This window comes from Chelonia mydas, chromosome 8 (assembly GCF_015237465.2).
Source record: "Chelonia mydas isolate rCheMyd1 chromosome 8, rCheMyd1.pri.v2, whole genome shotgun sequence".
NCBI lineage: Eukaryota > Metazoa > Chordata > Testudines > Cheloniidae > Chelonia > Chelonia mydas.
In genome coordinates this window covers 93,987,347-94,003,224 of record NC_057854.1, presented here as the reverse complement: position 1 = coordinate 94,003,224, position 15,878 = coordinate 93,987,347, and the positions used below count along the sequence as shown (strand labels likewise).

Below are 15,878 nucleotides of genomic sequence, written 5' to 3'. Positions count from 1 at the left end.
AAACAGCACAAGGAGTGTCAAATGGCATGGAAGCTGCCCCTCTTTAACTCTTAAAGCAATGGAAACAACAGGTAAAAACACCCTACAAACTCATGGTCTAACGCCAGGTGCCTTCATATATTCTAGCCAGTGGGTCATTTAAAAGAAGAGGCTACTACAAACCTGGAAACCCTAAAGGGTTAATGAATACAATCTCAGTGAGATCTTTCCTGGTGTTGAGTCAAACAAATCCTGAGTTATTGTAAAAAGAAGGTAAGCCAGCCCTTTCTCCCCACGCAGAATCATAAATACAGGGATGGGAAGGCACTTTTCAAGGCTCCGGGGCTGTTTGGGAGAGAGCGGGGAGTTTAGCTTTTAAAACTGACGGTAGGTTTGGTGGGTTGGTTGTTTTATTTCCCCAGGGACACCGCTGGTCCTTTCAGTCGTCTCAGGGAAAGGGAAAGACAAACTCTGAATGATTTGTTCAGGCCGGTTCCGTCCAGCTGAACCGTTCAACCAGCAGCCGCCCCGACAACCAGAAGAGCGGCCGTGCGAACGCAAATAACCCCGAGGCGGCTGTTGAGGCAGCGTGTTTCTGAGCTCTTGACTTTCACGACGTGCTAATCCGCTGCCCGGGGGTCACCGCAGCGCGCGAGGGGACGCGCTGCCTCAGCGCCTCGGCCAGGCAGAGCCCGCCGGGGGGACGGGCGAACCCGAGCCGCGGCGGGGGTGGCACCCGCCCGGCTCCCCCAGCCCAGCCCGGCCCGGCCCGGCCCGGGAGCTGCTGAGGCAGATGTCACTGGACAGCAGCGACCTGCCCGGGCAGCGTGCGCCCGACACCGCCCAGCCCCTCACACCTCCGGCCGCCGGCGGCCCCCGCGCTCGCCCGCCTACCTGGCCTGGGGACGCGGGCGGACGGCGGGCTCCCTCCTCCCGGCCGCCGCTGCCGCCGCCACCGCGCCGCTCGCCCGGTCCAGCCGCGCCGCGCCGCCGAGCCCGAGCCCCCGCCCCTCCGGGGCCGGCGGTCTGACGGACGGCAGCCCGGGCCAGTGGCCTGCCGCAGCGCCGCAGCCCGCCCGGCCCCCGAGCCAGTCAGGGCGAGGAGGGGGCGGGCTGGGCCGCCCCCCGCGGTCGGGGCTTGACAGGCTGGAGAGCCGGCGTGAGCCCGGGGGCGGCGGCCGGGGCCCTGGGCCGGCCCCGCGGGTCTGGGCGGGGCGCGCAGGTACCGGCACGTGCGGCGCACCCCCCCCGTGGGTAGCGGGACACGCGCACCCGTATCGCAGGGGTACCGGGGCACATGCACACCGCACACCCGGGCTGGCACGCACTAACCCCGTGCACACCGCACACCCGGGCTGGCACACACTAACCCCCTGCACACCACACACCCGGACTGGCACACACCCGGACTGGCACACACTGCACCCGTGCACACCGCAAACCACGCACCCGGACTGGCACACACTGCACCCGTGCACACCGCACACCCGGACTGGCACACACTAACCCCCTGCACACCACACACCCGGACTGGCACACACTGCACCCGTGCACACCGCACACCACACACCCGGACTGGCACACACTAACCCCGTGCACACTGCACACCCGGACTGGCACACACTGCACCCGTGCACACCGCACACCCGGACTGGCACACACTAACCCCGTGCACACCACACACCACACACCCAGACTGGCACACACTGCACCCGTGCACACCGCACACCACACACCCGGACTGGCACACACTGCACCCATGCACACCGCACACCACACACCCGGACTGGCACACACCCATCCTGGCACACACTGCACCCGTGCACACCGCACACCCGGTCTGGCACACACTGCACCCGTGCACACCGCAGACCCGGACTGGCACACACTACCCCCATGCACACTGCACACCACAAACCTGAACTGGCACACACCCATACTGGCACACGCTACACCCGTGCACACCGCCCACCACAAACCTGTACTGGCACACAACACACCCATGCACACCACACACTACACCCATGCACACCACACACCCTTACACACCACACACCCCACACTCATGCGCACCACACACCCGTACGGGCACACAGTGACATACAAGTGCATGTGTGCACCTTTACATACATGCGCACCAAGGGCCACACAATCTCACACGGGTGTGTACACACGCACATGCACCCATCCATTCCAGGGATAGACATGTTAGTATTTTGTACTTACAGCTACATCGCAGGTTCAACTTCTCAGTCACCAATTCAACAGGTTCTTCTTAGTGGCACGACAAGCTATGCCAGTCATACTACAATATTATGTCATACTACAATGTAACGGGAAATCATATTGGATCTTAGAAAAGGAAAGGCCTAATGTTTACGTTAAGCTTAAATACACAGGGTCAGATCCTCAGCTGGTATAAATTGGTATAGCTACACCAATTCACACTAGCTAAGGTCCAGACCAACAATGTATTTTTCCTGGGAGTTTTCTCACCAACCAAAATTGGTCCAATAAGAGATATTGCCTCACGCACCTTGTTTCTCTGTTTTTTCCTGGAACACAGGTAACATCAGATATGTTTTATAACTTTTCATGTTGATTTTTCTTTTTAGATGTTAAGAATCTTTTTAAACTAAGAAAAGAAGGAAATTTAACATTTAGGCTGCTATGGTACTGACCTCATTGTGAATTTCCTGCTTTGGGCCACTTACATCCAGCCGTTGTGTGGTTTAAGCATATTTGTTTTTGTAGTCAGACTGTTTTCTCTCGACAGTTCAGTGATGACATTGCACGTCACTGGGCCAAATTCAGCCCTCGTGTAAGCGGATGCAACTTTACTAAAGTCAGTGGCGTGAACTGGTTTATGCAAAGTGTGAAATGACTAATAAAATACCAGCAGAGGCCGCCACATACTTAGTAATGTAATTATCAATTAAAGGACCCCTCACCTCAACCCACAGAGCTCCTTGAGCTGTGCCCTAGAGTAAAACATCTCAGTGAAAGTAACTGAGGAAATGTAGTGCAAAAAGGGGGGCGGGGGAGAGAAGTAATAAATATAGGGCCAACATGTCAGTCTAAAAGGACCCTTCTTTCTACCAGAAAGGTGTGATATGGACTTGGCTGGATTCAAGGGGAAAGCAAGTGCCATACCTAGGGGCCACTGCAGGAAATGCCTGACACCTTAAGGATAAGGATGGGATCTCTAACCTGCAGATGCTGGGCCTGATTCTGATCACTCACTGGTGTAAATCAAGAGTAATTTCACTGAGGCCAGCATGACTGAGAGGAGAGTCCGACCCAAAGTGCAAACACCAATGGCTGCCATGACAAAGGCCTGTTCACACCCGCTCTCACCACACTCCATAAAGTAATCAGGGTCTGTGCAGAGAACTCCAGTTCACCTGCATGACATAGACAGTGTGCAAGTATCCTCCACTGGCTGCTTCAAAAAGCACATTACAATATATTTTAGGTCTGGAGTGCAAGGGCAGCAAGTGCATTTACTGCTGGTAAGACTCTTTCCTGCACTAGTTCACCATGACTTTGCTGGATGCAAGGCTTGTGTTGTGAATGCTTTCTCACCCCAACACTGTCACTCTGTCCCTGATCTGGATCATCAAATCCCATCCTCATACACCTCAGGAAAGTTAATCATTGGTGATTAACTCGTCACTCTCCGTTATTTCAGTGATGATTTTTCCACCAGCCATTTGGGTTCGCATGTCTGGACGCTAAGGGCTGAGTTCAGTGTGACTGGCTACTCGTTTATGAAGGTTGTAGGCTCAGGCCTGTCCTCTCTGCCGCCTCTCCACCTCTGATGGAGTCACCATTATTGTCCCTGGCGTGGCAGAGAAGGGAAGGACATCCTTTCCCTGAGAGTACAGGCAATGCTGGCCTGTAGTCAGAACTGCCTAGAAGTCGGGGGGAAGGGGTAGTTTGCTCCAGGCCCCTTGTTTGAGAGAGCTCCCAAACTGACTGGTGCTGCAACCTAGCACAAACCTGAGTGGTGCTACAACGCTGCACGGCAGGTCGCAATGCCACGTGCTCAAATTTCCTCATGATGGAGGGGTGGCCGGACCAACTCTGAGTGGTGCTGTGACCCCATAGTAGGCAGGCTCAGCACCCTGGATAGGAGCTTCCACTGTGATGTGAGTACAGGGCAGGCTTGCTCTATTTGCCTCCCGGGACCTCACCTCAGTGGTAATTTTTCTGGATGGAGGGGGGTCCTCAGTTTCAGAGTTTGCCCCAACCCCCAATAAAGTTCTGTGTGGCCCTGTCTGGCATAGAATTTTAGTTTTACTTTCCAAAACTCTTTAGTTAAGTTGGTAGGAGCGAGAATGTGATTTGGACTAAGTGGCCACAGAAAGGGGTAAAAACCTCTCTGTGTGGGTGACCTGGTTCTTAGGTGCAGGCACATTGGAGTAGGGCTGTTTGTCTGCTTATTCCCTTCCGAGGCCAAGGGGGAGGATGTGGATGGGGAATGAACAGAACCTTGCCTCCCCTACACAGTGGCAGAGTAACTGACCCAGCTTGGACCCTCTCTAATAAATTTGCAGGATTGTCAGTCTGTGACTCACTCTGAAGCCTAAAACATCACTGTGACACGCTGGAAGCCGCTACTAGCATGGGTGAGAGCTCTTTTTGTTAGAATATCACCAGGTTGAATCAGCACTGGGTTTTGTGGTCTGTTACTGTCCAATTTTTAAGTTCTCAGCCATTTGGACTTTACGAATCACACCCGTCTGGAACGCTGCTACAGTAAGGCATGTATCTACGTCATGCCAAGAACCCTCGACCATTGTGAGCAGAGGTAATTAAACCAATCACTACCCTTACTCTGCAGGTAATTTGCATGTAACAGTTTCATTGATTGTATTAGGGAGATGGAGCAAGTGACCCATCACCTGAGCATTGGTGCCACAGCACAGGCGTTCAGCTCTGGTAGGTAGTAACTGACCATTACAATAGTAAACTAGCACCTTTCAGCAGCAAAAAGGAAAGAGAGAGGGAAGAGTGATGCAGAGGGGTGTTTGTCAGAAAGCTTGCTGAATCTATTTCTGGGTTGGTGCAATAAGGCACCACCCCTTGCTCAGGGCTGTCTCTATACTCCCTTAGGGCTAGATTGTGAGTAACCCTGCTCCTATTCAGATTAGATCAAGACCAAACAATTAAATCCTCTCATTACGATGCATCGCAGAAGTCTGCATGCTCTTAACATGGCAGTGATGTAACTTGGTTCTGAGACCAAAAACAAATCCCTGACCCCATTGACCAGGGAAGCTAAGCTAGCAACAACCGTGATATACGTGCAGCTAGCTGATCATGCTTTCACTGTAGACCAGGGCCATAGAAAAGCACAGATCCCAACACAAAAAACGTTCATGGGGGTGGGAAGAAAGATTGATGTTCGAACAAGTTTGGTTGCTGCAGCTGTTCTGTTACTGATGGTCTGTGGCTAACTGGTCAATGCCATGATGCTGGTTCCTCCTCTGTTTCCAGGTGCTTCTACAGCAGTGATTCTCAGACTTTTGTACTGCTGACCCTTCACCTACCAAGCCTCTGTGTGCGAACCCCCCTTATAAATGAAAAGCACTTTTTAATATATTTAACACCATTATAAATGCTGGAGGCAAAGCAGGGTTTGGGGTGGATGCTGACGGCTCACAACCCACCCTGTAATAACCTCGTGACCCCCTGAGGGGTCCCAACCCCCAGTTTGAGAACGCTGTTCTACAGGCATCCAGGTTCTTCTTTGCAATGAAGAGCCTCAGCACCTGTACGGGCAGCTGTAAAAATGGAGGATGGAACACAGCAGTCTCTGATACAAGCTGCTGTTCTAGGAGGAGGGAACAGGAGCTGCTCTCTGAGATCAGAGTATGTGAGAAGGGAACAAGGAAGCATCTGCAGGGGAAAGAACCAGAAAGTAACGGGGGGCAGAGGAACAGGGAACAACAAAAATAGATGAGGAAGGACATTAAATGAAGATGAAAAGGGGATGATGCAATTAATTTTTCCCCTCTACCCCACAATGGACAGCCCTATTAGGATCTGATCCCTGAAATCCACAGGAGTCCACTGGAATCAACGGATAAAATACTGTCTCCAAAATACTCTCCTTATATTACCACCTTCACTAGTAATCAACTGCTATGGTAGCCACAGGGATGTTGTCTGAGGCAAACAGAACAGGGGATCTCCACAAGATACTCTATTTAGATGCGAGCTATGCTCTGAGGTCTCTGTTTCACTGTGTAGGTTTTCTCTGGAGGAAAAGAACTAAAACAAACAGTCACCTTTAAAATAGACTCTGAAGAGTGAACACACAGATATGATTTATTCACTGGTTTCCCATACTGAAAGCTCTGATTTTGCTTCTGTAAGGAAAAACGGCGGGTGGGTTTTGAAATTTTTAAAAGGGATATGCTTGAGATTGAAACGCCTTAGAACGCCCCCTGCTTTAACAGTTGTTACAGTGGGTAGATGTTACCATCAGGATTCTATTTAAAATAAAAAACATTCCTTGCAGGAGAGATGAAAACCCCTGTTATAAATAACCGAGTTTTCAAATGTGCTATTAATTCACACACACAAATTAATTTACAATGTCATGCACAAATCCAGGCTTGTTTTTATTTTAAATTTACTGAAACACAAATAGTACAAAAAACAAAGTCAGACAAATTCTTAACCAAAGGGGATATCTGCAGAGATGGGTTCATTTTTAAAGACTGATAATGTCCCTTTAAGGCAGCACAAAAACCATGAGTCCTTTCTTATAATGGTTTTCAAATGACCTCCCAAATTAAGACAGCAAGGTCAAACTGACCACCCATTAACTAGTGGTGTGCTCAGCCGTTCCTTCATAATTTACAGATTTGTTTAATAAAGAAAGAAAGAAGTCCCCCAGATCAGTGTGATTTTTATCTTACAAAAAACAATCTCTTCAAATGGAACTAGTAGCCAGTATATCCTGGACTTGGAAAAACAAAAGAAAAATCTCCAATCCACTTTAGATACCAAAAACATAATAGGTGGCCAGGTTCCCAGGATCAAAGGCTCAGTGCGATTCCTTCGGTCCTTTTTATTTGGCAGATAACTGTACAGGATTCCAGATAAATAGAACTATTCTACCTAACACACTCACTTAGGGTTACTGTACTTTGGATGCAAAAACTATGTTAGTTATTTCTGAAGCAGTTATAGATTCATCTCACACAGTAGATCCATCATGCATACAAAAAAGCAAAACAAAACCAACTACCTACTTTAAAAGAAAATTGAAGCTGCAAATAGTTAAACCGTCAAAAGTTAGGAAATGCTAGAATTAAGGTTGCATTAATTCAACCCCCTGTGTGTATGCGTTATAATTAAATAATAGCATATTTTTCCACAGGACGTCTGCATCATGCAGTGCACAGGATGAATGATGCTCACCAAATGGGTGACTCTAATGTTTTATTTTCTCCTCATTGGCATGAGGGCCACACACTGAGCATATTCAGTGCAGGGTGTGGATGGCATGCAGTAAATGCAGAATTGTTAATCCCCTCCTGGGCATTTCTATGGCGCTCATCACCATACGATCAGAGTGCTTCACGAATGTGAGTTAATCTATCTTCACAATACCCCCTGTGAGGTGAGGGGTAGCAGTATCCCCATTTTACAGATGGGGACCTGAGGCACAGAGATTAAAGCAAAAATTGTCAAAGGTGTCCCCTAAGTTTAGGGGGCAAAACTTGAGACATTGCACCCGAGTTTTCAGCATACGAAGGCTATGTCTATACTGCACTTTTGTTAAAACTTGTCGCTCAGGGATGTGAACACACACACACCCCCACACCCCCAGATGACAGAAGTTCTAACAACGAAAAGCACCAGTGTGAACGGTGCTTCATTGGCGGGAGACATTCTCCCGCTGACAAAGCTACCGTCCCTTGTTGGGGTTGGTTTTATTTTGTCATCAGAAGAGCTCTCTCCTGGTGACAGAGTGGCTACGCTGCATGTCTTACAACAGCATAGCTATGCCATTGTAAGTGTAGACATAGCCTTAGTACTGTGTAGCACTTACTATGTTCAGAGCACAGCCCGCACTGACTTCGGGTGCAGCTGTGAGCGCTCAGCACTTCTGCAGACCAGACACCAGGTTTTAAATTGCAAGGCACACACACTGGCCACCTGTGAAAAGTTTGGTTTATGGGAGCTGCGCAGCATCACACAGAAACTCTGCAGCAGAGACAGGAATAGAATCCAGTTCTCCAGGGCACCATTCAACTGCCTGAACCACAAGTCCACCTTTTCTCTTTCTGCAGTTCCCTACCTCATTCACTCCACACCTTCCAATGCACCCAGGTTCCATGGCCCACTGGGGACATTAGTTGGCAGCTCCTTCATGGAACTGCAAGCATGGGCACGTACCCAACGTGGTTCACAAACTCCCGACACCTGCCCCTTTTGTGGCAAGAGGGAAACCCTGGCACACATCTATGTAGAGTGTGTCAGGTTGCAGCTCTTCTTCCGGCTCCTTCAGAACCTCTGACTGAGGTTCCGGCTGCACTTTTCCCTGCACCTCCTGATCCGGGCACACCCCATCCATTGGTCCATAACATCATGGGACCTCCCCATCAACCTCCTCCTAGCACTGGCCAAGATGGCCACCCATCATATCAGCAGGAGGATGTTGGACAGATGTTCTGCAACTGTGGGGCCTATTTCTGTTCCCTTGTCCAATCATACCTCTGAGCAGATTGCCCCCGGACAGCATCCACTGACTCCCTAAATGTCTTTGAGGAGTAGTGGATGTTATTGGGGGCTTTCTGCTTGGTGTCCCATCCGGTTACCCAATTTTTACCCTATGACCTTCAATCACTCTATAGCTGACCTATCAGTCAGGGCCCTTAAAGAAAACCTGCACAACAGTCTGCACAAAAGACAAGTCTGGGAACTTTTCATAACTTTGCTAGACACTAAAAATCATGGACTGAATATTGTAATAAGACATAAATCCAGTGTGTCTAATCTGTAACTCACTACCCCCACAACTACTTCTTCCCCACTTCCTTTCCGCCCTATGACTGGAGGGCTGTTAACGAGCCTCTTCATTTTGAATGGTCCCTTGAAATGTGTTAACTACTTACGCTAAATCTGTTCCACCTGGTATTTCCCAGAGACACACTGAGTACATTTCCCAGACCTGAAGAGCTCCGTATAAGCTCAAAAGCTTGTCTCGGTCACCAACAAAAGTTGGTCCAATAAAGGGTATTACCTCACCCATCTGGTCTCTTCAACCCGAACTTCTAGTATGGCAAAGTTACAACCAACTGAAAATGGGGTCCTATACTGGGAAAAGCGTTAGGTAACCTTAACCATAGGCAGCACTGCCAGTTCTTCCTAGAACGACCTTGTTACTATAAAGGTGGTATGGCAAACAGGGTTCAAGTTTGTTCACTTATGTGCATGTAAAGATATGGATTCAGGTCCCAATCCTGCAATGAGATCCTAGAATCACAGAAACGAAGGGTTGGAAGGGACCTCATGAGGTCATCTAGTCCAGCTCACTATGCTGAGGCAGGACAAAGTAAACCTAGACCATCCCTGACAGGTGTCTGTCCAAACTGTTCTTAAAATGACAAGCTCCCTTAAAAACCTATTCCAGTACTTCATTATCCTGTTAGAAAATTTTTCCTTATATCCAACCTAAACCTCCTTTGTGGCATATAAAGCTGATTACTTCTTATCCTACCATCAATGGACACAGAGAACAAGTGATCACAGTGCTCTTTATAAACAGTCCTTAACATCTATGAAGACTTATGTTCCCCCTCAATTGTCTTTTCCCAAGACTAAACATAGGTCAGATTTTCTAAACTTATTTTTATTACTTTCCTCTGGACTTTCTCCAGCTTGTCCATATTTTTCTTAAAGTGTGATGCCCAGAAACGGACACAGCAGCTGAGGCTTCAGAAGTGCTCATGAAAGCAGGAGAATTACCTCCTGTGTCTTACACACAACGCTCCTGCTAATACCACCAAAAATATTAGCATTTTTTGCAACTGCACCACTTTGTTGGCTGGTATTGAATTTGTGATCCACTCATGGCATGAGATCCTCTTAGCAGTACTTCCTACTGCCTAACAGTTATTCCTCATTGTGTATTTGATTTTTCCTTCCTAAGTGAAGTACATTGCACTTGTCTTTATTGAATTTCATCCTATTTAAATCAGACCAATTCTCCAGTCTGTCAAGATCACTGAACACTAATCCTGTCCTCCAAAGGGTTAGCAAAATCTCACAACTTGGTGTCATCTGCAAATTTTATAAGTGTACTCGCTATTCCAGTGTCCAAGTAATTAATATTAAAATAGTATCAGACCCAGGACATGCCCCTATGGGCCCATTTTAGAAACATCCCCCCAGTTTGACAGCAAGCCATTGATAACTACTCTTTGAGTACAGGTTTCAGAGTAACAGCCGTGTTAGTGTGTATTCGCAGAAAGAAAAGGAGTACTAGTAGCACCTTAGAGACTAACCAATTTATTTGAGCATAAGCTTTCGTGAGCTACAGCTCACTTCATCCGATGAAGTGAGCTGTAGCTCACGAAAGCTTATGCTCAAATAAATTGGTTAGTCTCTAAGGTGCCACAAGTACTCCTTTTCTTTGAGTACAGTTTTTCCAACCAGTTGTGCATGCATTTTATAGTAATTTCATCTAGACAACCTATCCCTAGTTTGCCTATGAGAATGTCACATGGGACTATGTCAAAAGCCTTACTAAAATCAAGACAGATAGGGAGGAAGATGTTAATGTGATCTATCCAGCCAATAATCCTTTCATATAGGAAATTAGGCTGGCTTGGCATGATTGACTTTTGACAAAACCATGCTGGCTATTTCTTATAAGCCTATTATTCTTTAGGTTCTTACAAACTGATGGTTTAATAATTTGATACCTGGAAAGACTCTGGAACCAAGTTAGACTCACCGGTCTATAATTTCTTGTATGCATGCTCCTGCACCTATTCCAAGCCCTTGTTAGGATATAGATATTCAGGCCTGTCTGTAAAGGCCTGTATTCTAATTTAGGTGTATTCTGATCACTTGGCTAGTTATAGAGGTATAAAAGAAAGAATCAAAATCACTGTTTGCTGGTGTAAGGGCCTTTTCTTACTGTGACAGTCTGAGGCCCTGTTCTTAGGCTAAGGCCTTTGGCTAAGCAGCAGAAGCAGCCATAAACTAGGAAGCAAATAGTCACTTCCTCACATTCCAAACTAAAGGAGTACTAGTGGCACCTTAGAGACTAACCAATTTATTTGAGCATAAGCTTTCGTGAGCTACAGCTAACTTTGAGCTGTAGCTCACGAAAGCTTATGCCCAAATAAATTGGTTAGTCTCTAAGGTGCCACTAGTCCTCCTTTTCTTTTTGCGAATACAGACTAACACGGCTGCTACTCAAACATTCCAAACTAATCACATTGAAATCAGGTGCTACTAGGCTGTTAGGAATACAATCCTGTCCTGATAATGCCTATCACCTCCAGAGAAAGGGAAGTGCCTAGAAGATGTAAAAGGAAACTTAGTTTGATAGCATCCTGTCTGGCAAGAACTCACTTATCAATAGCTGGGATGTGAAATCCTCATTTCTTTGTTGTTCTATCACTGTAGTCCCGATTTCCCTATTGTTTGTCTGTATAATCTCTGTCTCGTTCTGTGATTGTTTCTGTCTGCTGTATAATTAATTTTGCTGGGTGTAAACTAATTAAGGTGGTGGGATATAATTGGTTAAATAATCATGTTACAATATGTTAGGATTGGTTAGTTAAATTTCAGGAAAATGATTGGTTAAGGTATAGCTAAGCAGAACTCAAGTTTTACTATATAGTCTGGGAACAGGGAATGGGGGTGTGGAATTGGAACCATGTTTTGCTAAGGGTGGGGGTGGGAATGGGAATGGGAACAGGGACATAGGTAAGGCTCTGTAGTGTCAGAGCTGGGAAGGGGGACACTAAGGAAGGAAACTGGAATCATGCTTGCTGGAGGTTCACCCCAATAAACATCAAATTGTTTGCACCTTTGGACTTCGGGTATTGTTGCTCTCTGTTCATGCGAGAAGGACCAGGGAAGTAAGCGGGTGAAGGAATAAGCCCCTAACAGCCCTACTGAAGTCTATGGGGCTCTACACAGCTGTAAGAATGCACCTACACAATTCTCATTGCAGCATGGGGGCCTTAAATAAAGCTTGGCATGATAATTTTCAGTATGTCCTTCCCTAGCACCACTAAAAAGCAGATCAGCCTGCAATCTAGCTATTTTCCTAAATATGTTTGGAGCAGTGACCTCTGCTGGCAAACAAAAAAAGATTTGAAAAGAGTTATCTGCTGTCCTGTTCACCAAGTACACAGACCATTAAATTAAGCTAACCTTCTCCAAAACACCCCCACAAAATTACACTGTACTAGCTTAGCATTGGCTATCCTATGCATGGCTGAATTACAGTGGAAAGTGATCCTTAGATATAATTTGTATCATCCTTTGACTGCCTTCAGCTTGAAAGGTGCTATATAAACTCCCCAAATCCTACCAAGTTCTCCCCAGAATTACCACCATGTACCAAATACATTAGCCAGTGAATGGTGCTTAAGAACCATTAGACTGGGCAAACAATAGATGTGATGCATGACATTTTGACACCTTGTGGGAGCTTTATGGTGCATCTTATATAAGTTGTTGTATGACCCATCACTTTTGCTCAGCATACTCTGTTACTTTAGGGAAGTTTACAATTGTTGATAAACTGGGGAAGAAAAAACAAATTCATTGGTCAGAGGTTGAGACTTGAAAAGTTAAAAAAGAGACAAACATCAAAAGTAGAGAAAAATAGAGGGCAGAAGGGGAAAGAGAGCAGATAGCCTCTCCAGCTGTTTGTGTCTGAGGGGCTAATCATGGAAGGAGGCACTGACCTAGAAGCCAGGCATGCCTCTCAGCAGCTGGGAGCTGGCTGCTCCACAAAAAGCTATTTGTACGTTACAGACATTGTGCCTTAGCTCAATGCAGTCTCTGTCCAAGAACACTACTCTGAAGGCCGAGACCGCTTCATTTCAGGGATGTATTTAGGCTTTGAGCAGAGGTTGAGAAATCATGCACCAGTTTTCCAGAGAGAAAAGTGTCAGACCAACCGGCTAAATCTCAAAGTTTAGCTACCTTTGCCTACTAATCCCCTGTTGATACTTTGTTCATTCAGATCCTTTTCAAAGTTTAACTTGGAAAGTAAGAGGAGGTCCACAGGTTTGTAAATAGCAAAGTTAATTTTACAATCCCACTTCAATGATTACTTATAATAGGCCCAGAACTTCAACCTTTATTTTAAAAGAAAACTGTGCACTTCAACAGAAGCTAGTTAAAGCTGCACCCAGCTCATTTCAGACATTCTGCTACCGTTAACTTTTTTAGAAAGGTGACGGGTTCATAAAATTCTCACCACAACCAACCCCACTTGGTTGGATTTACTTTCACTTTCAACAGACAACACAGTAAACAGCAACAGCTCAGCTTAGTGAAGCAGGTCTCACCACTTGCTGTATGCAGTTTGCCTTATATGAATTGAACTAATGGTGAGACCCAACTGTAGAAACGTTTTACAATTTCTCCTCCACTAACCACACTGCAGACTGAGGCTGCAGTGATGGACAGGACAAAGAATCCCAATTTCATTTCAGACACAGGTTGCAAATAAAGGCTATTTTTATTTAGAGGCAATTGTATGTAAAAAGGCTGTAAGTGTTGATCTATTAGGCCCTGAGGGAAGTAGTAATTAGCAGGCAGTAAAAAAAAAACAAAAAAAACAAAAAAACACATTAAAGCAAATCTGGTCTCCCCCACGTCCATTTGGGCTGTATAGTAGTCCCCTCTTCCGTTTGTTACAGACTAGGCATATGGATTTTATACCATTTAGAGATAAAGCAAAACAAACAGAACTAATGCTGTATTTAACAGGTTTCAGAGGAGCAGCCGTGTTAGTCTGTATTCGCAAAAAGAAGAGGAGTACTTGAGGCACCGTAGAGACTAACCAATTTATTTGAGCATAAGCTTGTGAGCTACAGCTCACTTAACACTATCTCATGCTCATAACCCTATCAAGAATATGCTTAAGAAGGTAGGGTGACCAGGGGGCAAGTGTGAACAATCGGGACCACGGGTAGGGGGTAATAGGTGTCTATATAAGAAAAAGCCCCCAAAATCGGGACTGTCCTTATAAAATCCAGGACATCTGGTCACCCTATAAGAAGGGCAATGCCACCAAGGGTAAAGCTATGAAAAGAGAGACATGGACTCTTCTGTGACTTTTAATAGCCATCCTTTTGAGCAGAGAGCTGTAGCTTTTTAAAGAAATCACACAGTAATCAGTTCTTGCCTTGCAAAGTACCTCTCCAGCTAGTTCTCACAGGATTCAGCAAATCCTACTCAATAGTAGTTGGGGGAAGATGTGTAAATCTCCATTGCAAAACAAGGGGGACCAACCTCAAACATTTAGTTTCAGACAGAAGTCTGCATTTTAAGACTCCTGGTATCAGCCATAATACAACTGGTTACAACTCATAGTACATAGGAGTTCTTCCTCATGTGCACCTTCCTACTGTACTGCTAAGAAAACAGGTGCAGATTTTTTAAGTGTTTGAAACTTTTAACAAAACCATTTGAACAAGTCAGTACTAAGATGTAACTCATTGAGTTACCAGACCATATTTTGGCCGAGGTGTACTGTGTAATAATGAAAAATGAGTAAGTCAAATTACAAAAAAGCCAAACAGTCAAGAACAAAAATCCTGCCCAAATGCCAGGCAGACCTTAAATTCAGTGGAAACCTTAAATTATGTGGGATTTAAACATCAAGTCCTTAAACTGAGGTTATCAGTTTATAGTAAATGCCAAATGCCAAGATGTCTCAAGTCTGTTCATTTTTTAAACATAAAACCCTAATGGGTCACTGCAGAATGTACTACTTGCTACCTGTCATCAAGTGGCCACTGAATGCATCCAATGAAGTGAGCTGTAGCTCACGAAAGCTTATGCTCAAATAAATTGGTTAGTCTCTAAGGTGCCATAAGTACTCCTTTTCTTTTTGAGAACAGACTCTGTCTTAGAATGTACTAACACAATTAGCAGCTTGCAAGTTTCACACATAGAGGCAGAGAAACTACCAAAAACCAAGAGACCTCTTAATTAGTAATACCCTGGAATTTAAACTATGGGGAATCAAACTCATTTGTGATTTTAATACAGAACTTCTTTAATATGATCCAACAGAGCCTTAGAATTGCTATTTGGAAATTCACTAGGCAAGCTTTACTAACTTTAATGTTTTCTACATGTCTTTATATAGACGAATTTAATTTAAAAGCCACTCATCGGTAACAATTCTGCACCCTCTTGAAACTAAAATCCAAGTTGCTAGTTTCTCAAACTATATACTTTATAAAGTAAACAGTACTTGCTTGTGTTCTTTAGATATGGCTTTCTGCACACCATTTTGTTTTGCAGCTATTTTGCCATCAGACAGAAATGTTGCCCCTTTTAGCCTATAGCACAACGTTCATACTTTTGAATCACTTAAAGCACAAACTCCTTGCACTAAAGAATGCTAAGGGCCAGATCTACAAAGGTATTCAGGTGCCTAAAGATGCACATAGGTGCCTAGTGTAAGTGTTACAAGGGGCATATCTGCATCTTTAAGTGCCTAAGCACCTTTGCAAATCTGCCCCTCATTCTTTAATATGAGCTTCCAGGCAAAACATACCTGGTAAAACAAGTGACAGATTAACCCTGTTCGCCTCAAAAGCAGATACTAATCTCATAAAATGAGAACTGAGGTTTCTTCAATTGCCAAGAATATTTAAACAAAGACA

General features: G+C 45.6%; 1 protein-coding gene across 1 annotated transcript in view; it reads right to left on the bottom strand.

Annotated features, from left to right (window-relative positions):
* Window positions 1–2,576, bottom strand: part of GLIS1 (GLIS family zinc finger 1) — a 267,642-nt gene extending 265,066 nt beyond the window's left edge. Inside the window, exons 1-2 of the mRNA XM_037907384.2 lie at window positions 2,516–2,576; window positions 874–1,092 (exon numbers count right to left, since the gene is read on the bottom strand). Of these exons, the coding sequence (XP_037763312.2) occupies window positions 874–1,092; window positions 2,516–2,576 (280 nt within the window). The remainder of the gene's footprint in view (window positions 1–873; window positions 1,093–2,515) is intronic.
* Window positions 2,577–15,878: the final 13,302 nt, after the last annotated feature.